Below are 24,883 nucleotides of genomic sequence, written 5' to 3' on the forward strand. Positions count from 1 at the left end.
CTGCATCATCGAGAACATCTTTCACCATTCATTGTCTGTGGAGCAGCTCCATACTTCATGCTTGATGGCATCACAATTTTGAATATTTACACTTTAGGTTTTGGATTTTTGAGAGAGTTTATGTTTACTAATATTTTTGGACTGTCTAAAAGCAAAGTAATAACATGTTTGAGTTTTGAAAATGGGTGTAGTTCCCCTTTAAGTTCTTGTTCTTGTTCTCTTTCTAATGTGTGTCTGCTTTTTGGCATATGATGTCATAAATAAGTCTGATTCCCATGAACCTCAAATGACTATGGATCCTTTGATCAATGCCGCTGCAAATTTGGCTACAGATTATGTTCCATTTGCAGCCTTTCTTTTAAGTGGGATTTTGCCTTTATTCGAAGACACTTGTTTGTAACTGTAGTTAAGTTATTTCAGTCCTTTTCACAGTCTGCTTACAATGTTTTTTTTACCCTCCGCGCACGAGTGACAAAAGAAGCTATGGAAAGCTTCATGAACTCACAAAACAAGCTCAGGTTTCATCTTGGATTGCGCTTGTGTTCACAAAACTTAATCCTGGACTAACAAGGATGTGGGTGTATGTAAAAGGTGCATCGAGAGAGACACCTTGGATAAACATCCTGTCTTATGACACTCAGCACCCATGATGAAGGACCAGAAAGCAAAGAGTAGTGGGATTAAAAGTTACACTTAACTTCAGTGCACTCTCAGAGCAATTTGTTCTTCGAGAGTGAACTAGGGTCCAAATTGTTTCTGCCAATTTGGGGAGGCTGGGCAGACGCTTTACTGTGGGATGGATAGCAGGACCATTTAGACAGGAGAACCGAGTCAACCACGGTGGGGTCAAGAGGACAGAAATGGCCCTGTCCTGGTGATGGAATATGCTCTATTGTTGAGAGTGCCAAATTACATTTGGACAAGTGAACTGTATAGCTACTGGAATTATATTCCTGTTCACTTGTGTAAATATAGACCAGACTGCCATATAAGTCGAGCTAGAGAGATCATGCAGAAAATGAGTTATGGCTCAAAAATGACAAGCAGTAGGCATGCCATCATGCACTCTGAAAACAAGCATGACCATTTTGAGAGAACTGACACACACACACACACACACACACGCACACACACACACACACACACACACACACACAATGCCCTCAAAATTCAAGAGGCTTAAGAGCAGGTCCATGGCACCAAGAAAAGCAGAAAAGCAGAGACACAACATCACAGACACATCCAACAAAAAATACCCTGAAAGTACTTCACCATATACTTCACTTCTCAGAAAGTATTGCTGATGATATGTAACCTGCCAATAGCTTGCAACAGGACCATCAGACACTAAGGCTTTGTCATCCATTGTTGTTTTTTCATTATTAGGTCAATAGAAAATAGTTAAATAGGGGTATAAATAGGGTAAGGAACATTGTATATCGAAATCAATCATTGTCAATCATTGTCCAAGCCTTACAAAAAATTAAGAATAAACATTTATAGAATCTTTGTTGGCAGCAAAACATGGGCCTACAGAAGGACTAATCCCTGCATACACTTGGGACTGAATGTATACCCCTTTTTAGATATGCACTGTATACTTGAAATATCTAGACAGCACCAGGCGGAGCCGCATGTTAGAACACAAATGTCTGACTCAATTGAATCTGACATTAAATGGACTTTATCGTGCCAGCTCCCAAAAAAATCAGTATAATGTCCAATTGAGGTCCATGTGGAAATAGATCAAGTCATTGTCTGAAGAAATGACCAGATTCAAAAACTTCTGTCTTGTCTGACATTGTCAGACAAATTCAAGGAAAGACAAGAGTTCTTTATGATAAAATTACCCCTTGGCTACGTGATCGCAGTGTAATCCACCTCATGTCCTTCCTCAACGACACTCTACTCAGGCGCCACCCCTCGCTTAAACCAAACAGAGTATTTCAGGTGGGTAAGATCTCCTGTTCTGTGCCATGCATTAAAGACACACTTAGGAAAATGTCTGGATTGATTCTCCGATTATTGTCTGGAGTTCAAATGAAAAATGGCTTACATTATCTTTATGTATGAGGAGGGTGTATATATATATATATATATATATGTGTGTGTGTGTGTGTGTGTATGTGTGTCTCACACTCACTCGCTACCTAAACATAAACACAGGGTGAAAGACAGAGAAGCATGTTTCTAAGGTTGGAACTGATGCCAAGTAAAAATCATTACTGTCAATAACTGTCTATATATTTTCCCATGTACTTAAGTTGCACTGTGTTGAGCTCTGTTGGCCACTCTATCTTTACACATTAATGTTGATAAGTTAGGTCTAGTTGCGTAGTGTCTTTAAAGTTTTAAAGTCCTTTGACAGATTATTGAGTATACCAGTTTATTTAATAGACCTATATAATCTAATGTAATCTAACACACCGGCCCAGTAATAAGTCCTATCTTTGTGAAGTGTATTAAGCTTAGTTTTTGTTGACACTGTGTCAGAAATATTGACTCAACCCCCTGGTAATTTATGACACTGTATGTTTAGTGGTACAGTTTCACTTTGCCCTGCATTTCCTTAAGAGGTGTTTCTGATGTTCTGTCTACACTTATTTACATGCAGGGAGCAGAATATCCGCCTCTTGATGTATCGCTTTGTGGCTGGTTTGTTGACACTCTGTCACAGAGGTAAATCACTAATTGCACAGTATCAACAAAAGTAAACAACAAATGCTGCAAACTGATATATTGCAGTGCTATTGTATCCCATCATGGAGAAACTGTCTTAACTGCTTTAGAAGGTTTAATGTATTTTTAAATGTTAGAGAGGCTTGTAATTTGCACAAGTCTGTGGGTTTAAACTAAAGAGCAAAAAAAAAAAGTTGCACTGCAAAACCAAATTATCTGCATTCACACAGACTCATCTGCGCCACACGCGCACATTAGAAGATTTGTTAGGAGCCATGGAATCACCAGACTGGTAAAGGTGCAAAAACAGCCTGAGAAAAAGACAGCACTGGTGCTCCCGCTGGCTTTGCAGTGACACCGTTACTACACATGTGCTGCTTGCAACACATCAGGTTCCCCTTAGAGCCTGTTTTGTCCAATTCAGAATCAAGCTGTTTGTCTAGGAACTCTGACAGCATAATAAGAATGCTTCGAGCAGTGACACATTTACAAAATACAGCAAAACTTTGTCAGGATGCTTGTTGCACTGTAATATATACATGGCCAGTAAATTGTTGGCCTGAATACTTGCATAATAATTAATAAAATTCAATCCATACAAGATCAGAAAAAACAAATACAATGTCTTTTGTCCATTTAAGGCTAAAAATTATGCATTAAATGCTTTATCAAAAATGTAAAAAAATAAAAAAAAAAACAGAGTGTGAGAAAGCCATCATGCAATGCTGAAACACGAGGGTTTTTGCCGCTGGCAGCGGCACACTTACGTTCCCAGGATCTCTTTGAAGTCATACTGATCCTTCACATCTGTGGTCTTCTTTTTCCAGGCATGGCAATCATCTCCCAGTGGCATCTTCTTATTGTTACGGTCAGAAACAATACTAATGAAGAGAAAAAGAGGATAAGAGGGAAACCCTCATTAATATCAACAGATTAACTCCCTCCATCCCCCACCTGCAGTAAATACAATACTGCTGCTCACCTTTCTTATCTGGTTGATCAATTATTAGTATGAACATAAAATAAAATGAAATATTTTATGACTTGAATACTGACATCATTAGGTTTTTTTACCATATCAGTTGTACTGAATGACACACTAACAGTATATAATACATGATGTCGTGTTGGGGGTGCAGTCAATAAAACGTGGAGGCATTTCAAAACACTTTACATTAACCATGCGTAAAAATCACTATTTAGAGCTTTGCTTTGTACATTTACACTTTTAGTCTCAACAGATGGGTTCTGTTTATTACTGCATAGGCCCTGTTAGTGTGTAATGTAGAAGAGCATTGCAGCAGCTAAAAGTCCCATAAGGAAGTGAAGTAACTGACTAATTGTTTAGCACAATTGCATGCCATGGCGCCAAAAAGATAACTTCTTCTTCACAGGTTCAGAGAGAGATCTGGCTTAAACCAGTGACGATGTTACAACCAACCTGACAAACAGAAGGTTGCAAAAATGTGGTTGGTCTGTCACAATACAATACAATTACATGTGTCTTTTGTGACTTAAGAATGTGGTAAACCCTGCTTTCTCTCTTATATGATTTTTATACTCAAAACATACTGTACGACATGAGTTATTTTAACAAGGCTGCATTTCATCCATCATACTGAAACACCACACAGGTAAATGTTGAGGTTATTTTTGTTCATGCGAGTCCTGTAGTTTTAGGTCAGTTTCTGCAATGCTGTGTATACATGGCATGTTTATTACCATCACCTATTACCAACAAGGTGATGTTTTTGGTTCAGTTTGTTCATCAGCAGAATTAGGAAAAACTACTGGCTCCATTTTCCCGAAATTTTGTGGAAGGGTATAGTGTGGGCCCATTAAATTTTGGATTGGATCCGAATCACAGGACAGATATGCAAATGATTTCTGATAACATAACATTGCGAGAAAGGGCATTTGGCTTCTGAGTTCCCTGATAGTTCTGACATGCTATGAAAAGTGTCCTGCAATCATGTTCAAGTATCTTTATTAGCATCGAGAATGGATTTTATGGTCGAGAGGGCTCAAAGTTGTTGCCAATACCTACTAGGTTAATAAGTAAACTAATGTGGTTCACCTTTTTATACCACAGACAAGAAGTGTAAGGGCTGTATAAAAACTTGGCGTAAAAATTATTATTAGATGCATTATGATTCTCTCTTGAAAGATAATGTCGCAATGCAGAAAAGCCAAGAATCAAAAAAATTAAAACTCAGTTCTCTGCTTATGATCAGCTGTAACAATTTTACCTTCCTTATGACAAAACCAATCACATGGTGAAATGTAACTGATGTGAATGTGTGCGTTCTCTCTTCACACTAATATATAAATAGAAAATAATGGAAGTAAATTCATCTGTTTATTTTAATTATGGTTCATTACCCATATGCTATGTTTTTGAAGGAGCTCATTCAGTTTGAAAAAATAGATCATTTATAGGAATCAAAAATTCATCAATAATGACATGATATTGTAGCCCTCCAAATTACAATGAAATCATGAAGTGCCTGTAGACTCCCATCCTAATGTTAACTTTGGTTTTATAACGGGTTTCTTCAAACTTACAATTGTATGACTAAACAAGCCCCTGTTTGAAAAGGCACACTATTGTGAAGGGGCAAAACTCAGAAGCTTATCAGTCCATAAAATGCCAGCTTATCTGTAATGTATGTTCCACTTTACTGAGCTTATGTAATGCTCAAGTTTAAGGTGATACAAATTAGCTTCAAAGAATTGGGCCAAATTAAAAACCTTGCTATGGTGTACAGTATAAAAACACCCCCAAGAGTTAGAAAAAGAAACAAAACCTGTTAAGTTTGCATTTGTCTCACTGGCTCATTATTTTTTATTTGTCCTCTCCACACTCTTGAGAGCAGGAGTGATCACAGAGGACCCTGCCGTCACAGCTATCATCATCTAAACCCAGAAAGTGCCTATAACTCAGACCTGGAGGACTAAAATAGCCCTGTTCATATCAGCATGCTCACTTCTCCTCTGTCGCTGCTGCCTGCTTGGCAACTTCACAGTCTGTCTATATAAGATGATGTAATGTATTGTTCTGGATTGCACGAGAGCTATTTTATTAAACACAATATAATAGCAAAATGAATCACTTCCCTATTAGCTCATTTAAAAGATTGGCATTTAGCAATAGACAGGGAGTGTGTTTACGCTGCTGTTATCTCAGAGTAAATGTTAATAGGGCATGGCCTCCTCTTACTGCTTGAGGTGCAGTCACTGATTACTGAAAACACACACACACACACACACACACACGCGTGGCAACCCTCTCGGCGCCTTCACTAATGTCAGAAGTTGGCTTCATACATGTAGTCATGGAAACCCAAATGAGCTGCTATGGTATCTGCGAGCCGACATTGCTTTAGTGACTAATGGCAGGTAGCAGCTAAGGTGGAAATCATTCTGGTCAGTTCGATGGCTGGCTGCAGTAGTCCGGTGTTTGGTTATTGGATTAGGATTACAGAAGCAGTGAAAAATGATACAACCCGATCAGGTATACATTACATACAGCATCAGATAGAAACTCAGTAAACAAAGTAAGCAAAAGTGCTAGGAAATAAAGTGGACAGCTGAACATCATAATTCATTCATAATTTCCTCCACTGCCTTTTGCATGCCATTTAAAGCAATTGAAGTAAAAGGAAGTATCGCTAAACTTGGCATGATATAGCAGCATGCAAAGTGTTTAGGGGAAGCAGTAAGAGGAAGTCCAGTCTGATGTGTGTGAAAGCTCCGCTGGTAAATCTGCTGTATTGGGGCTTCTGTTACTGGAGTCTAAAACTACTGTAGGGGACAAACAAACAATACATAGTAGACTGTAACTCTATTCCTCAGCACATCTTCAACTTGACACCAGTCTCTTTCTTTGAGAATTGAGGATCCATTACCGAGCATGATATTTTTTTTCCAGTGTTTTCATTGAAAAATGATCTCTAGTAGGTCAATGTGCTAAGCAACATCTGACAATACAAAAGACTACAGGACAGTTTTTGTTCAATGAATACAGCAAGTTTTGTTCTGACATGTTGAGATTCTTCAGGCTGTTTAATGTCTGGTTGTAGGCAGAGGACTTTGAGTTTGTAGTGCTGAAACTGACTAACTCAATGCAGAAAATATTTTGATACTTACACAACAATCACTAATTAGGCTAATTATGAATCAAGTACAAATGTTGATAATTTGCTGATTACAGCCTTTGAAATGCTTGCTTTTAACTATGTCAAAGTGATGCAACCCAAAACTATTTTTGACTACCGAAAATGGAAAAAAAAGAAATTCTAAATTATTTGTATATTTAAATAATTTAATAGTCTAGTGTGTATGATCTAGTGGACAGGTTGTAGTTTGCAACTGGGGATGTCAACAGTTTACTGTTAACTGGTTAACTGCCAAAATCACCTAGGTCTGGTAGGCATTAGATAACTAGCAGTGCTGCTTATTTTGCGATTGCCAGTGTTAATGCTGTCCTGACCAAGCACCATTGCCGTGGAAACATTATACTCATCCTCAGGTCTCCCCCAGGTCACCCCAGTGAGTAAGTGGCTCAATTTTGAGACCTAAAACCCCTTTAGCATCGTTGATTTTGTTATCACTGTTAGCAGTGTCAGCATGGTTAATGGTGTTAACAAGTTAACAATGCTAAAGGGGTTTTGTAGCTCCAAATGAAGCCGCTTACTCACTGGTGAGACCACAGGGTGGGCACAATGTTTCCACAACAACGTATTCCACCACCAGGATGGCATTACCAGCTGCAGCGCAGCTAGCTGCCAAACATTAGTTTTCACCCAACCCAGGTGGTACCTAGCGCAGAGCAGCCAAGGAACAAGTGCAGACTGAAGTTGGGCGGTGTGCATGTTTCCACATGTTAACATGGCCGGCTGGCTGTAAGCAAAGCTAACAGAAAATAAAATAAAAGTCAAATACATTTACATCACAAAACATCTAAATGGACAGGGTTTTGGAATGCAGCGTTAAAGTTGGAGCGCCATACTAAAAGGAAACACTTCTCATATTTAATGTAATTTTTCTTAAAAATTAACCAATAAGTTACCAGGTAATTGGTGTTGGCCTATTGAAAGCAAAATTAACCAAAACTGACATTCGTAATTGCAACCAAGTGGAACTTCTCCTGTGTGCTAAGTGTGAACCACAGTGGACAATGCGACAACAGGTGATTATAAACTAATTAAAACATATTAGTGAATATCATATTCCATTTTTGCTGAAATATATAAAGCTAAATACTACACAAAGAACCTTTAAATGATTAACTGATGCACTGAATACATGTTTAAAGAAGGACATTATTTAGGCAGGGCATCACAGTACACCTCCTGGGAGAATATTAACCGTTAACTGTAACAGCACGAGACCATGTTGAGGAAACAATGAGCCGGAGAAACAGAGAAAACACCTCTCACGTACTGCTTGTTTGTAGCATCTCACCTTGCTCGTATGGAGATTCATGGAGATTCATGTTAATTCATGCACTGAGAATGGGTGATGTTGAACATCAAAGTCACCTACAATCACTATGAATGCATCAGCCTCTGCTCGTCACTGGCTGTGTTCATTTCAGAAACCTAACAGCAAATATCAGCATGCACCTAAATCTCATTCATAACACTTGGATTTTACTTCAGTGGCGCACACATCTGGATATGTTTTACATTTGGCAACTTCATATTACATTTCAAATGACATATTTCAAGCAGTTGGAGCTTTAAGGACACAGCTGAGCAAGGGGGTCTGTTTTTCCAAACAGACAAATGCTATAAACAGCAAAATAAGGTTCAAGTTTAAGACACGCAAGGGCAGAGGTGGGCAAGTTTAAAATGTAGGAGAGTAGAGGAGAGAGACACATGCAGGCATCGTATGAGCATGTAGAAGGCCAAAAACAGCCCCTTCATGTCCACTGTTGACATGACTTTTGGCCAACGGGTGAAGAATAAGCTGCTCAAAAAACCCAAGAAGCAAAAGGATTGAAGAGGCTGGAGAAAGGGAGATGCACGATACTATAAAACCACATTCCCTGACTAGTATGTGACATGCAGCATTCATCCTTGTTTAAGGTTGACACAAAAGAGAGTCGCTGTACTCACTGGTTTCCCATTCCTGTGATGTGCAGTGGACAGAAGAAACACACACAAACGTACACACGGCCACAGTTAAATGTCACAGCATGACATGTGGTTACGATGCTAGGGTGTGAAATTCAATTTGCGAGGGTGTTAAAACTTTAGGCAACACTTGCATACACACACAGAATCAAACAGACAAACACAATTCTAATATTAAAACCAGATATCTAAAAGTTACATTAAAATTTGACTCTTGAACACATCTCCAGTCAAATTCACTTGTTATCTCCTGACTGTAGGGCTCAGCTCCACAAAAGTGCTGATAAGAAACTAACACGCTTAAGTCGACTCTTTTTGTATTTAAACACTGTCAAATATTGATTTTGGCTTGTGTTTACTATTATTATTTCATGTATCAGCCGACCATCTACAGCACAACTCAAAAGTGTGAGAAACTCTGCTGCCAAGTTATGAACAAAGACTTAACTCGTGTCAACGGACTGCATTCCTGTTAAAGCAGAAGCACATTCACTACTACACAGGAAGCCAAACAGTTTTGTAATGATTTTTTAAAAACTTTTTGCTATTTCTCTAGGGCTTTGTATGGTCAGGTGTAAAGCTTCACCTCTGACATTTTAAAGCAGGGGTGTCAAACATACAGCCAGTGGGCCACAACTGGCCCTCCAAAGGGTCCAATCTGGCCCACTAGATGACTGTATGTCTTTGCACACACCTCATTATTGTGCACAAGTTAGAAAGCAGCTGTATTTACACTGCCTTAGCAAGGTGGGAACATCATTATGCCGCCTCACTGTTCTATAACGTTCAGTTGTGGAAAGGGGGGGGGGCAGAGTGGTCTCGCTTCTGAGCCAGGAATGGATGTAGTAACAGAGCGAAAACAAGGTCTGTGTAAAAACACAGTGCCAGAAAGCTGTGGCCATGGGTGAGGATGTTTTGATTACGAGTTATGTTGGCGACCACACCACAGGAGATTTAAAAAGCAGCTGTCAACAGTAACAACAGCCGTTAATTCAAAGAGGAAGAACAGTGGTCATAAATGTCCGCAAGCTAGGACAACAGTGAGATTCAGGAGCTCCTTACCCTCTGAGCAGAGGACAAGATCAGCTGCCATGTAACAGAAAAGGTCAACGATTATAATTGACATATTATGCCTTTGTCATTGTTTAGAAAGAGCTGCTGACGCATATATTATATGTCACGCTAGAGGCAGTCGCTGTTGTGTTACATGTCACGCCCATCATGCCTCTTTCCATGGCGGGATGCCGAAATGCAGTGTATTATCACACACAGGAGCAGAATGATGCTGCTGTTTGGTTCTGTGTAAAAGTGCAAGGGTGGTATGAAAAGGGGACTTTGTTGCAGCCCTATAGTGTAATCTCTGTGTAAAAGTGGCTAATGAATAGCTGACTTCTTGTAAAATGCTGCCTCAGAGGCATTTCCACCTTGACCAGAATACAAAGTTTTCTGAAATAACAATGAAACCTTATTGTGAACATATTTAAAGAAATTGAACACCATGCAAAATATTGTCAATCAGCAGCTTCAAAACAAAAGAATCAGAGTCAGACTTCAAACTCAAAACATTGAAGTTGGAACCCTATTGCTAAGGCACTGCCAAAACTTTTAATTTGTAAATGGTTTGTAAGGGGATAACTTAACCTGCTTCCTTAATAGCTTCCACTTTAGTTTGACATGGTGATGCCAGCATTACTTCACAGGAGTGCAAATGTATCTATAATGCACATGTAATGACAGTGAGTAGAGGACTGACTGAATGTGGAGACATATTCATAAAATTACACTTATTTTTCATGAGACATCTCAGGCTGTTTGTTCATTATCTGTTTTGTAAATGGGTGACTGTTGTTGAATGTTCTTCTTTACACTTAAAGAAAGAAATCTAGATTTTTTGTTATCTATAGGTTCAAATCAAATTGAGCTTTAACATGGCCAATGAATAAAATAAGTTTGACACCTTAAATTTGGCGTGAGGGTCAAAGCTGAGCAATCTTTTTACATCCCTCTGCCCAAAGTTTGGATCGAATTTCATTCAGTATAATGCATTTTTTGAATGACAGTTATACCCCTGTCTCACCACCAACATTGTTTAATCCTTAATAGCTTCATTGTCTCTTTGGAAATCCAGAGTATCAGTACAGATAAACACATCAACCACAAATGCATGCAACTCAAAGATGCTGCAGACAGTACAAAACTCAAAAATTTAAACAACAAATAAGAAATGATTTACTGGGTCGAACAGTTGAACTGATAAAGATCTCAAGTTTCTGCCATAATAGGCAAGTGTTTTTTTTTCTGTCTGCCAAGAGCAGCATGTTAAAAACCATGAACACAGAGTGTGTAATTCTTTGTATATTACATTTTTTATACAATATTAACTAATACTTGAATCAGAAAACTGTCCAATTAATCTACACCATTGTTCCCTCAACAGATGCAGTGGTGCATATCTAAAAACTGCATGCCTCCCTGTCAATAAAATCCTATGCATCCAGTGGTTGACAGAGAGATTTACTTACAGCAGTCTGATTGGTCAGCTGGTGTCAGTGACGCACAACAAATCTCCTCTCAAAGTGAGCTTATTAATTGATAAGCAGACCTATCCTTACAATATCCCATGGACAAAAAGTGCAGGAGGGGTGTGTGTGAGAGAGATCAAGAGAAAGTGAGAGAGAAACAAAAAGAGGAATGAAGAAATGAAAGATGAGGGAAGGGGCAAAAACTAAAAATACACATCATGGTTACCCAAAAAGACCTTAACATTTTTGCTGTGCAGATTTATAACAGGGCTCTCCAAAGACACATCCTGGGGTTATTTTTATTTGGGCGGACCATGTTGTATAAACATAACTTTAATAAGATTAATATAGAAAGCAGTCTGGTTAGCATGGAGGAAGACAAGTGAGCTATGACTTCAGTCCCTCCATATTACATGTCGGTATCTGAGCTTGTAAACTGCATCTTCGGTTACATACATGTGGATGACAGCACATTTGCATATCGAGACTGACGGTTAACTTCAGCAGCCTCCCTTGTAGTAACACTACCATGACTTTCAAATCTCCCTCGGAGTTGTAAAACGTCCCAAAGGTCCCCAGAAACCACTGTGTGGACGTTAAACTCCTGTTAATGTTAGCTAACCTTACTGATAAACGCTGCTAGAAAACGAGCTGTCAAATACCCCTGGCAAGAAACCACGCGCCAACACCTATCCAGCCTGCGAGAGAGCGTCAGGATTAAACTTTGTGTGATGACAGGGGGGCAGCAGTCGGTCCTACCTGAAATGTGTCGGTCAGTAAGGTCCAGCGGTCGCGTCCAGTGTCCGTCTGTCTGTCTCTTCAACTCGCAGCGCACTCACACGGAATCTGTACTTGGCAGCCTCACCAGCAGCACTCATCCTGACGTCACCCCGGGGCAGGACGGCCCACGGACCAATCAACGCGCGAGCTGGGGAGCACAGGTAAACAGTTCTGCCACGCTATTGGTCAGCTCTCCTCCACACCCGTGACACCCGTGCTGTACTTATGATAAAATGCTTGGAGGTGAGTTGGTGTCGGTGTGCAGGTGCGGGCTTGGTAGTGGGTATGGCAGATGACCCCTGCTGAAAAATGGCACACTGCTACTGTCAGTTATATTTAGATTATTTAGATTATTTAGATATTTTATTTTTAGGAATAGATACGTTTCAGCACAAAGTGTGTTAAAATTTCTTATAAATACAGTAATAAAAACAATGAGCACTAGTAAGTGATTATTTAAAATCATAAATATGTATTATGTGCTGAGTGTGTAGTGTGTTAAAATATATGCAACAACAAAATGTTACCAGTATGTTAAGTTAGAAATATAAATTATGTTTATGATGCTACAGTGTACAACATTTATAAGTAAGAACAATAAGAATAAGATTATATACAATATGTGTGTAATATGTTAAATATAGGCTACATTATTGAAATAATATTGCACATTTGAATGATTGCACAGAGGATTGCCGTAGTTACATTCTTGCACGGGTTATTGCAGTTAAGACAGTGTATTGCACCTATTTAAAAAAATGATTGAAAATTTGAAATATAATAAATACATTATTGAATCATGAGTGAAGATGAGTGAAATAAGTCCAAGAGCCACTTATACAGTTGAGTCTAAAAAGATGGTGATGAAAAACATTTGCAGCTGCAAAATGAGTGGGAGTAATGGCATGAGTAACAGTGATAGGTGATAGTGCACCTGAAATTGTCAGCATTATCTCTAAATCACAGGACCACATAATCACGTATTGGAGATCTAGATTTGATACACTGGTAAACACAAAGAAACGCTACAGAACAGGCTGTCATAATAGCCTTTTTGAGTTTCATGTGCTATGGGTAGTAGGCTAGAGGTGGTAGTAACACTTAATACAGCAGCAAGTACCCTTTTAGGGTCATTCATTTCCCTATTTTAAGTGTTTTTATTCTTCAGTTTCATGCACAGAATCTTGTTTATGTTGCATGCTATTTATTGCTTATATTTTTTTTAACTTTATTTCACTTTATTACATTGCATTTGTTTTTGTGTGTCCATATCCATGCTGAATAAAATCTTTGTTTTTGTCTTGGTTATGTACGTCTTATGTGGGTTATAAGGCTACTATCTTTGGACATGTGAGTGCGTTGTTTGTTTATTGTTATAACAGAATAAAACCACCAAAATAAAAAAAGTTAATTTTTTGTGATGTTGCTTTTATTAAAAAAAAAAGAAAAAGAAGCCAAGAATAAAGGCCACAAAAAATTTGTCTTTTCCATTTCCATTCACCCTTCCAGGTGCAAACACACTTGGGCACACTGACTTTGTGCGGTCTCAGCTTGTGATGGTCTAGCGCGCCACCTAGTGGATTGCCCCAAACAGGCAAGGTCAGTGTAGTAAGTCTACAGAAACAATTTGTAGTAATAGTAGAAGAGGTAACAGTTGAGTAAAAACATGGCCATAGCCGCTGCACATCAATTTACAAACATTATATAATTTTAGCATAAAAATGATTCATAGACAATAGTACATTAGGCAGAGAATTTGATCATGAATGTTTTTTTATTTTATTTTATCTTATTTTATTTTATTTTATTCATTCCATGAACATCAGTTCACTTTTCATGACAGACATTACTGACAGAAAGAGAAGACTATTACAGGTGTAACTCATAACTTTAATTACTGAAGGTTGTATCTCAGTAAAGCTCTGTGTAACCTACCAGTTCTCACCCAGGCCACTTCCTTCCTTTATTAACATACATAAAAATGTATGCCACTCAAAGTAAAGAAAGGCATTGGTTTTGTTTTATGGTAGTAAAATGTTTAAAATAGTAGTGTTTGCTTTGATAGTATTTTTTTTAAATAGAAGGGATTCATAGACACTTGTTCCCATGGTGTTTATAATGACCTTTTTTTTCTTAATTCCTTTAAGACTGTTGCCTCTTTCATTGAAGAAATTACTGGCCTGTCACAGCAGAAAGCCTACAGGTGTATCTCATAGATTTAATTAGGCTACTGAAGGTTGTATCTTATTGATGTCTACCAGTTAGAGGCTTTTGTGAGAGCTGGCTGAATAAAACAGAAGGTGATTAAAATTATTGATTGCACCTTTGTTTTTTATTAGATTGAAAAAAAAATGAAAAAAAAAAATGTTGTAGCCCATTTCTATATTTGTAAAGCTGTAGCTGCAGCTGCTTCATCAAAGCGTCCCTGTGCTGCAGCCGCCGGGTGGCGCTGTGGTGCACACGGGGCTGTTTTCAGTGCAGTTGGACGCTCTCGCCATCGTCGGCAGTGAGCTGCCAGTTGCCTAGTGACGAAAAACTATCGACTGCTGCTGATTTCCTGCGTTTTCAAAATCTCATCGCTGGCACTGTGAGCTAGTGCCAAGTTTTCCACACTGATTTCATATGTTTATCTCGTCTCTACAGCTCGACTATGGGCCGAAATAAAACCTCTAATCTCGCCGTGGATGTCGCGTAACGTTTTCAGCGCTTCAGGTCGCGTTATTATGAAGCCGTTGAAGAATGATGAATAATTATCTTTTCATCAGGGTTGTTGGGAAAGGGAGCTACGGGGAGGTGAACTTGGTGAAACACAAAACAGACCGAAAACAGGTGAGAAACAATTAAGTATCTGTAGAATTCAACACATTCAGCCATTGTTTGAATAAGCTTTAACATCTGTAGCTGAATTGTTTGTAACCAGCAGGCTCGACGCTACAAAGACCAAGCTAAGCTTCAACTAGCTTGAAGTTAGCTTAAGTGGGCTAAAACCTCACAGGGTTATTAACGGCTTTTACATTATGTTTGAGTTTTATGGGGCGAAGACAATATTGTTAACAAAACCAGTGCGCTGAAAGACATGGCGAAACAGTCATATGTTCGTAAAAAATAAAGTATGTTGTTATTTTCAGGGCAATAACACTCAGTGGGACGGTAACATTAAAGCTTTTCACTGTTTGCAGTTGTCCCCAAAGAGTCATTGAAGTGTCTGCGACATCAGGGACAATTTTAAACCTATTCAACATTAAGAGACAGTAGCTGAGTAATTAACACTTCTGACCATCACTGTTGTGACCGTCATCCTCCTCCTGTAAGACATAAAACAACAAAAATATTTATTATGTCAGTGTTTCGTGGCTTAAAAAGTACTTTTTCATATGTGAATCACTATCATTGATAAGGCTTGTGAATTCATGGTTTTCTTCAGTCATTCCATTTAGCAAAAAATAATGAAATGATGTACAGGTGAACTAAAACAGAGTTCAGTTTATTACATGTCTGGAAAAACGTCAGTTTCTCCATCTTATGGTGTCTTTTACATGTTGGATTCCAAGTGTTTTAATTGCTGAGTTCATGTTAACAAATATGGAATAACAAATGCTCTCTGTTTTTCATTGTTTCAAGAACAGGGTGAGTGATTGTGCATTTTACTTTTTTTCTAGTATGTTATTAAGAAGCTGAATTTAATCACCTCCTCCAAGCGGGAACGACGTGCAGCAGAGCAGGAGGCGCAGCTTCTGTCCCAGCTGCGGCATCCCAACATTGTGACATACAGAGAGTCCTGGGAGGGAGATGACTGCCAGCTGTACATTGTGATGGGTTTCTGTGAAGGCGGTGACCTTTATCATCGACTCAAACAGCAAAAAGGCGAGCTCCTACCTGAGAGGCAGGTGGTGGAGTGGTTTGTCCAGATCGCCATGGCACTCCAGGTATTCCCTGAAAGTTAAGGCCATGCGTGATCAAACAGAATTCATTTTCTTTCGTGAGTGTGGGACATCTGAAGTCATTGTTGTGATTTTGCTTTGCAGTACCTGCATGAGAGAAACATTCTTCACCGGGACCTTAAAACACAGAACATCTTCCTGACCAAGACCAACATAATCAAAGTTGGGGATCTTGGCATTGCGAGAGTATTGGAGAACCAGAATGATATGGCGAGCACACTCATAGGGACTCCTTACTATATGAGCCCAGAGCTTTTCTCTAATAAACCCTATAACCACAAGGTAATGTGGTTGTCTGCTCTCTCTCTCTGTAGTTTATTTGTGAGATAGAAGCTGCTTTATAAATTGGTGTTATTTGTTTCTAGTCAGACGTATGGGCCCTGGGTTGCTGTGTGTATGAAATGTCCACACTGAAACATGCCTTCAACGCCAAGGACATGAACTCACTGGTTTATCGCATTGTAGAAGGAAAGGTAGGTTTCATTTTTTACATATACTTTGGAAGATATTATGTAATGTCACGTTTGAATGGCAATAATCTTTTTGCAAACATATCTAATTTAGCTTTTAATCTGAGTTTGGAGTTTGTTTATCATTTCCTGAGAGTGTCAGATGAGTTTTAGGACAATTTTCTGGCTCCAGGCACAGACTTAGGTTTGGAAATAGTACTGTCCTTGTCCTAAGTAACAGATGAAAAATCTTAGCCATCTTTGTTAGGAGTTTAATAACCGATTCTATTTCAGTTAAGACCGTGTCCTTTTTCTGAAATGTTATTATCTAGAAATAGGATTCATGGTATAATAGTTTAATAAAGTCTCAAAACATTTTCTCTGGTTTACTCAACAGCTGCCACAGATGCCCAGCAGGTACGATCCCCAGCTGGGAGAACTGATCAAGAGCATGCTGTGTAAGAGACCTGAAGACAGGCCCGATGTCAAGCTCATCCTCCGGCAGCCCTATATCAAACGACAAATTGCTATGTTCCTCGAGGCCACTAAAGAGTAGGTTGCTCTGACAGCTGACAGCTGCTCGCTGTGATTTTTAATTTCTTTAAGCTATTTATTGTATTTCTTGCTGTATATACCTCAATTTGAATCATTTTCTACAGTCAGATAATCAATTATAACACTACTTTGTTGTTGTTTCTGTGCCACAGTGAGCTGCCAGCATGAAGTAAACTGATAAATCTTTTCTGTTCTGTTTGATTTGATTCTTACTAGAAAAACTGCCAAGTCAAGAAAGAAAGCAGTGGGTGGCAGTGGTGATTGTAGGGCCAACAGTGCATCACCTGTTGTGTCACATCTGCCAAAACCTGAGAAAAGTCCCCAGCCTGAACCTCTAGCCAGAGTGAAACGGGTGAGTGACATAAGGAGCAAGGCTACTTTAACATAGACAACTATAATATTATCATATTTTAGAATATTCTCATACTAAGTCATGGTGTCCGTCACTTAGTATTAAATAACTGTGTAGTCACTTTTGGAAATGTCTCCCATAATTGTCTTGTATTATATATATTCTCTCTTAAAATAGACTATTAATAACATAAAGGTATCATGTGTTACACTCACCAAAGTTTCAGTATGAAGACAAAGTTTTTGTTTTGAAAAGTAACCTGTTGTCATGTTTTTACTGCATTTTATTTTGCCAACTTCTTAGTGAAAAGCATTGTTTTGTAACTTGAATGTGGCTGTCATGGATGGCAATTTATTGGCGAAACTTGAATGCCGGTTATGATTAATGTTAAAAATTTTACAAACTCTACCACAACTTGTGCAGTAGAATCTAAGTCTCATTAGTATGCTCAGTATTTCCAAAACAGACTGCCATTTATAACAGGGAACTGAACTATAAGTGAAACTTATCTATGTACTTTTAAAAGCCAAACTCGATTGACAAAAACAGTATTTTACCTTACTGAACACGGGAGCTGCTGGTCTACCACTTCCTCAATCAGTTATTATGTTTGTGTTATTGCTTAACTTTGTTGAATCCAAAGTTATGCTTAAAAACAGTTCAATCACACAATAACACAAACTAATTAACAGCAATTATTAAAAATTGATTAGATCAAATTTTTCAAATCTCAATGACTGATCAATATGTGTGTTTAAAATTTTCCTGGTCATCACAGCAGTTAGATTTTAGAGACAGTCCAGTGGTTTGCTGTAATTACTTTAGAGTTGAGGCTGTTTACCCAATCTTTTTCATTTCTGATGTGAGGAAAGGATTTGTCAGCGTTCATCATGTTGTTTTGTTTCTCTTTATCCTCAGAAAGAAGAGAAATCACAGCAACACAGAGCTCGGAACGGCATCCCAGACTGCACTCCGATCCAAACACCTCCACAATCTTCCTCACCTGATGCTCTCAAAGCCAGCATGGCATCCCTGGCAACCATCAGCAACATTAATATTGATGTCCAACTGCAGGAGGATGAAGACCTGATGAAGAGACAGGCACAGGGGCCCCAGTCTGTTGTGTCACACCAGCGGGGAGTCAATGAACCTGTGAGTCACAGTGTTTACAGAGACAGCAAGGGGAGAGTGAAACCAGATCCCTCTCCCCCTCCTTCCCCCGTTAAGCCCCCTCAGAAGTCTGTATCAGGTGTTGGCAGCCGGGGAGCAGACGAGAGGAGGGCATCCAATGGATTGTTAGACATTCATCCACAGGCCACACCACTCCCTGGGGGTACAGTGTCTGTCTGTGGGGAGAAGCAGATGTCAGACGATAAGGAGGATACCATGGAGTTACTTAAAGAGGCTGACATGCAGAACCCAAAGGTAGAAGCAGAGAGAGATGCTGCTCTCACTGTTCCTGAGAGAAGATCTGCACACAAATCCAATGAAGAGAATATCGGAGTGGTTGGAGAAGTGAATATGGACAGTAAAAATGATACTGTGACCCTTCTTAAGGGAGCTCCGACACAACACCATACATTAGACATCCAAGTAAGTGCTCTAGAGTGGTATTTCCTTATATTCCTTGTATTATGCCTAGTTTTTTTTACATGTTAATTTATGTCTTTGTAGGAAAGCCTAGAATCTACTGAAAAGCTGCTAGAGCCGTTCCCTCCAACACTGGTGAGCATTTAAGTTCTTGGACTGAGTATTTGAACTGTTGCCAGAATAAAAATAAGCTGACTGTTTAATACTGCTAATATTTAATGGCACAAAGTGCAAACACTTTGACTTGCATGGGGAAAACTTTTTGCCACAGTGGTCAAAATGTAATAATATCTTTTTAGGAGCCTCTTCAGGAGGAGTCTCTCTCACCAGCCAGTAAGCCGGGTCTGACCCCTTCATACCAAACTCCCCCGGACCATTCATCAGAACCGTTTATATCACAGCAGCACAGAAGGAGGGACACAAGATGGACACATGTGGATCAGGACAAGGTAAAGATAGATACAGGTGCTAATAAACATAATAATAAATAATAATAGCTTTATTTATGCAGCCCCTTTAAAAACAAGAGTTTACAAAGTGCTCTGACAAGCAAAGTAGAATCAGAAATGTGATGCTTAGAAGGCAATGTTAGGTATCTGAAATTTAAGATTTTAAAATGCAAGGATTGTTAGACTTTAGATTAAAATCAATAAATACAAAATCTTAAAGTGGTTCAGTTATTGGACTCCATTTATTATAAAGTCTATTGCACAGCAAGACAACATAAAAAACATTAGGTTTTTTTTATTGCTGCTTTTCGCTTAACTGATGTCAAGTGTGCTGTTTTCGACAAACACATCATTGCATTTGTGAACGGACGCTCAAAATTTATGCTGAGCTCAAGTCAAGATATAATCTTTCTTAATGTTCTCTCTAACAAGTGCATTTTTTCTGCAGTTCTATAGCCAGACAGTAAATATGAAAATAAACACAATGATCAGCAGTCAGTGAGGTAGATTCAATAAACAACTCATCTTTATTTTATTATTTTCTTGTCTTTTGCTAGTCCAAGGTGGCTGCTCCTAGACCTTTACCTCCACCTCCTGTTGAGAGCATAGCCATGGAGGGGAGGAAGAGGAGCAAGAGGAGTGCAGAGAGCAAGACAGCCAGTGTAGTGGCAACCTCCACGTCAGTTAGCTCCTGTAAGGATGGGTTCTTACCACTGCCACAGGTGAGAGCTCCTCCACTCACACACTGTATGTAGCCACATTACTGCAAAAACATGTATATTTGTGGATATCCACTCTGATTAAGACACATTTTATGTGTAGGTGAAGTAATAAGCTATATCAGTATATCTGTAATCTTCATTTTAGGCCATAGTTTGCATAATTGTATACTGAAAGTTTGATATAATACTAAACAATATTTTAAAAAGAGCTGATGCAGTTTAAAGATCACAAAAAGTGTGGGTCAACTTTATTTTCAGGAACGTCCTCTGTCGGCCAGAGAGAGAAGACGACTGAGGCAGTCCCAGGAGAGTGCCAGCCAGCCAGGTACTTACTGTCTTTAACAAACTGAAAACCATAATTCATAGTTAGACACAAAACAAAAAAAAAAACTTAAGCAAAAGGAGACTTGAATAAAGCAATGAAAAAAAACAAAAAAACAAAGCAGTAATCCTAGAAAATACACCTATATACACATGTACTACACATTTATTCACACTGGGAAACAAACATGCATTTGCACATTTTAAGAAAAATATTCTATACATTTTTATAAATCTATAAAAACAAAAAAGAATAGTCGATAGTTGCTTCTTTCCTGATTACTTTACTGCTCTTTCCGCAGGTGTGCATATTGTAAGAAGGGCGTCTTATGATGTCACTTCCACCAAGGACGAGCATGACAGCGCTCATGATACCAGATCTGTGCCAGACACTATTACAGACACCAACAGTAAGGTACTGACTCTTCATCACTGTTACGTTCAGTTGTTCATACAGTCACACCTTTTGATTGTCTACTGGTATGACAAAAAGGCTGGGTGTGCCTTGTGAGGCCAACGTGATCATTTTACAGAGTTTAAAACTTAAGGCTGTGTAAAAAATGACCGTCGCAACATATGTTCCATCACATTACAGCAGGATAAGTTCTCAGGACGAAGGTCGGATGAAGACGAGTGCAGCTCATCCACAAGTTCTACAGAACGTTCAGAGGGAGACTGCAGGGAAAGGTGAGAGCATACATAAGAGAAAATAACAAGCGCAGCTCACCTCAACTCAAATATAGTGGCCATACTGCTGTGCTGTTCATGTTATTAGCTGTGAAACGTCTATATTAACATATTTGCTGTTTCACATCGCTTGAGTAGAATTGATGTATAGCCCATCATTTATGTGTCATCTGCAGGAAGACAGAGTCCAGTGACATGCAGGATTTAGTCCACATGATGACTCAAACTTTGAGAATGGATATTGGAGACAGTCTGAATGAGGCAGACAGAGGCAGATTCGGCTCTACTGCATTGCCAGAATTTAGACTGAACAAGAGGTACAGAGACACCCTGGTGCTTCATGGGAAGGCTCGAGAGGAGGCAGAGAACTTGTCACTCGGACAAATACCAGCAGGTTAGATACTTAAACTTGTTGTCATCAGTCTGCTATCCTGCAGTGTTGCAGCGTTTAACCAGCTCGTCTCTCCAAAAGGCTTCTCGTCTGGTCCAGCCAAGATAAGGAGAGCCATAGAAAACCTGAGAACAGATGTGGTGAAGGGACTGGGGGTCAAGCTGTTGGACAAAGTCCTGGAAATCATGGACGTGGAAGATGACACCAAACGAGAAGTATGATTTTAAAGAAGTAAAACACCACAGCAGATCATACTATATACTGCACCCATGGTTTAACTGAAGGCATTCAGAGTAACATTTAGTGTTCAGAAGGAGCAACTAAATATCTGCTGGGGCAACGTGCTCGTTGGTTTGTTCATTTGTATGCAATGCTTTGTCAGTGTTCAGAAGTATTATGGTTTCCTTAAGTGAAATATATTGCACACAGGTTACATACAGAAGCCTCTCAGTGGTTTTCTAATGCATTGATTAGGTCACGTTTTCTTTATGTTAGAGTTCTACAATCCACAAATAAACTGGGCTGCAAGATAAATACATCAGACTAACTTCTTAGATCAAAATGAAAAGTAAACTTTAAGATAAAAATGTATGGTATTTCATCCATATCACACCTGATAATAGATAAGTTTGCCAATGCAAAACCCACTTTGTGTAAAATTCAACCAGTTTATTCCTTCGTTTCCAAAATGATCACAGTTAACATCCCTTTTTCTCATTGCAGCTGCGCCTTCGTGATCAGATGGGGGATGAGAAATACCAAACGTACGCTGTGATGGTGAGGCAGCTGAAATTCTTTGAGGATATTGCCGTCAAGGTTTAAAGAAAATGCTGTATATAAGGGGCATAGACATTTGCATTTCCATGACACCACTTGAAAGAAGAAGCATCCTGAAAAATCTTTAACAGGAAACTTTGTGTTTTTGGAGAAGCGTTTCAGCTTTCAAAAAGAAACTTGTATGAAGCAACATTCGGTTAATATTGTTCAAGAAAATAATTAGTTTCATGCCAAAACATCCCACTGCTTGTGTGGTGTTGCCTCTTTCTTGCATATATTATTGTTGTTAGAGGGTTTTGTCATGGAGTTGCCACAGTGCAGCTGCTCTTGTGCAAGCAATCTTATGTAAATGACTGTGAAAAGTTGTTTTTTTTTTTTACCTCGTTCTTAATATAAAATATGTAATTAGTCCTCTAGTTTTCAGGATATCTATGCAAATCTTTTGAGTCATGACAAAGCACTCCTTGAATTTCTACTTTTTGTAGTGGAAACTCATTTATAATGTAAGTTAGAGTTTCAATTATTGTTTTACCTATGCTGTATCTGTAAGACACTAGATATTACTTCTGCTGCTGTATTTTATTTTCTTAAACACATAATAATGTAATGTAGATACACTGTAGATATTAACAATTGAAACTTTTCTAATAAATCCTAAATGTATATTTTTTTTGTTTACAGTCAATTTTCATAATGCTGAGAGCCACAATCAAACAAACCCTTCATTTACAGCAACAAAAATAAAGAAATGCACAAAACAATTAGTGCATCTTTGTACACAGTAACATAATCAATACATCCTGCAGCAAAACCCATCTGAACAAAAACTGAACAGCCCATTTATAAAACAGCGTATCAGATGTTTATTTCTTGGACACAAGTATTTCATTACTGACTGACAAACAATGTAACCATGTTTTCTTCCCAAATGTGAACTGTAAGACAAAACAGATTTTTTTTTTTTGATATAAAGGATGTATGTACAGTCAGGCAGCAAAACATTGTGAGTTATTTGTGCTTCTTCTTCTTGAGAGTTTCCTGAGGTTTTTGGCTGGACTCCCCGCTGGTCTCTGGTATAACTGGCTGCCAGGACAGAGGATTCCTTCTGTACATGGGCCAGGGAGGCAGGGTCAACTAAAGTCAAGGACAGAAATAGAAGAAACTATGTAATGCTGTTAGTCTTTGTGTGGTTTACATACAAGAGCATCAGCCAACAATGTGCAAGAATTTTGTCAGATCCATGGCCTCGGTTAATTATCCCGAGGGCACGACAACATACCTATATGTGGTTTCTTCCCCACAAATAAAGCAGGTCACAATGCAAAACAAAAACAAAAACAAACTTACCACACAGGACACAGCAAAACCAGCCAAGACGATGTACACTGTCCACCCAAACTGTTCAATGATCAGACCATACACGAATCCGATCACCTGGAAAAACAACATATGATATCAGTGAACCTGACTGCAGGTAAAAACTCAATGACATTGTAGTGTTTTAATTTGCTAGTTTGCATGTGTTATTGTTAGTTACCGCCGAGATGAGTATAATTCCTTGGAAAATCTGTTCAGCCAGTTTCTGGCCTTTATAGTCCTATTAAACATGGGACAGAGAAACATTATTTAGCCAACATTAATGACACAGAATCACAATACAGATTAAAGTTAGGAGGGTGGTGTTTCCATCTGTTCAAAATTAATAGCTGGTGGAATTTAGCTTTTTTTTTTTTTTTTTTTTTTTTAAATTGTACACTAACCTTGGAAACATCTTCGCTAAATAAAAGCGCCTGAGTAAAGAAAATTAACTTACTGGTGATGCTAAAATCACAACAACAAACTAATGCTACTAAACAACGTCTGATGTCGCATAGTCTAGTCACATCGTTAAAATATCCTCCAACAACTGACAACAAGGTAACTTTGTGTTTATGTCACCGTTAAAAGCTAAATTTGCTCAGAAACACTGAGTGGATGGTTAACTTGGCTAGCTTTGAAGCTAGCAGCTGTTGCCAATGTAACTAGCTAGCTGGGGATTACCGTTATATTAAAAGAACAGCATGGATGAGTAGATAGTATCACTATGCAGCTTCACGCCAATAAGCTAATTATCTCTTACCATGTGCGAAGGAATGGACTTGAATATGGACAGCATCTTTCCGCTTAAAAGGAATAAGCCCACAGAGACAATTAGATGCAAACAGAAACAGTCTGTCTTCCGGTTTCAAAAAGATACGTCGTGTTGTGAAGGACCCATTGGGCTACTGCTGAGTGTTATATCTTGCGCAGGTTCATAGATCTATAAATGATGGGGATTGGGTGAGTGCTCCATGTTGTAGACAAATTTGGTTAAAAGTTAGCAGAAAGCGTAGCCTGTCTAAACAACTGCCCGTCAGTATACCTGTTGACTTGTAGCTTTTATAATTTAAGCATTCACCTTTACCTTGTTTTCCCGTCATGAAATCATATATACCTACTGGTCAAACTCATTTTTTAAAAAATATTTTCCGTAGAAAAGCAAGCCAATG

At 38.7% G+C, this 24,883-nt stretch overlaps 3 protein-coding genes across 3 annotated transcripts in view; 1 reads left to right on the forward strand and 2 right to left on the reverse strand.

Annotated features, from left to right (window-relative positions):
• camk1b (calcium/calmodulin-dependent protein kinase Ib) overlaps positions 1-12,192 on the reverse strand; it is a 44,143-nt gene extending 31,951 nt beyond the window's left edge. Inside the window, exons 1-2 of the mRNA XM_042501001.1 lie at positions 12,101-12,192; positions 3,447-3,560 (exon numbers count right to left, since the gene is read on the reverse strand). Coding sequence (XP_042356935.1) covers positions 3,447-3,532 — 86 coding nt within the window. The 5' untranslated portion in view covers positions 3,533-3,560; positions 12,101-12,192. The remainder of the gene's footprint in view (positions 1-3,446; positions 3,561-12,100) is intronic.
• A 2,471-nt stretch (positions 12,193-14,663) lies between these two features.
• Positions 14,664-23,344, forward strand: nek4 (NIMA-related kinase 4). Its single transcript, XM_042507042.1, has 16 exons — positions 14,664-14,950; positions 15,781-16,047; positions 16,147-16,344; positions 16,428-16,535; positions 16,909-17,063; positions 17,283-17,418; positions 18,337-19,011; positions 19,093-19,143; positions 19,308-19,457; positions 20,015-20,179; positions 20,438-20,504; positions 20,803-20,915; positions 21,096-21,187; positions 21,364-21,581; positions 21,660-21,793; positions 22,302-23,344. Exons 1-16 carry the CDS (start codon positions 14,861-14,863, stop codon positions 22,398-22,400), a joined length of 2,718 nt encoding a protein of 905 aa, XP_042362976.1. The 5' UTR covers positions 14,664-14,860; the 3' UTR covers positions 22,401-23,344.
• Positions 23,195-24,600, reverse strand: spcs1 (signal peptidase complex subunit 1). The gene is made up of 4 exons (XM_042507052.1): positions 24,475-24,600; positions 23,893-23,952; positions 23,703-23,789; positions 23,195-23,489 (listed from the first exon to the last, which is right to left on the reverse strand). The coding sequence occupies exons 1-4, from the start codon at positions 24,508-24,510 to the stop codon at positions 23,364-23,366; spliced, it is 309 nt and encodes a 102-aa protein (XP_042362986.1). The 5' UTR covers positions 24,511-24,600; the 3' UTR covers positions 23,195-23,363.
• Between the last annotated feature and the right edge of the window lie 283 nt (positions 24,601-24,883).

The sequence above is a fragment of the Plectropomus leopardus genome, chromosome 2 (genome assembly GCF_008729295.1).
Source record: "Plectropomus leopardus isolate mb chromosome 2, YSFRI_Pleo_2.0, whole genome shotgun sequence".
Taxonomy (NCBI): domain Eukaryota; kingdom Metazoa; phylum Chordata; class Actinopteri; order Perciformes; family Serranidae; genus Plectropomus; species Plectropomus leopardus.

Bases quoted from the DNA above. Each gene is read 5' to 3' on its own strand.
- nek4 (XM_042507042.1), top strand. From the start codon at position 14,861: ATGATGAATAATTATCTTTTCATCAGGGTTGTTGGGAAAGGGAGCTAC. The intron at 16,048-16,146 runs GTATTCCCTGAA...TTTGCTTTGCAG, and splicing joins AGATCGCCATGGCACTCCAG to TACCTGCATGAGAGAAACAT. The intron at 20,180-20,437 runs GTGAGAGCTCCT...CTTTATTTTCAG, and splicing joins GGTTCTTACCACTGCCACAG to GAACGTCCTCTGTCGGCCAG.
- spcs1 (XM_042507052.1), bottom strand. From the start codon at position 24,510: ATGCTGTCCATATTCAAGTCCATTCCTTCGCACATG. The intron at 23,953-24,474 runs GTAAGAGATAAT...CATGTTTAATAG, and splicing joins AGTCCATTCCTTCGCACATG to GACTATAAAGGCCAGAAACT. The intron at 23,790-23,892 runs GTAACTAACAAT...TTGTTTTTCCAG, and splicing joins GAATTATACTCATCTCGGCG to GTGATCGGATTCGTGTATGG.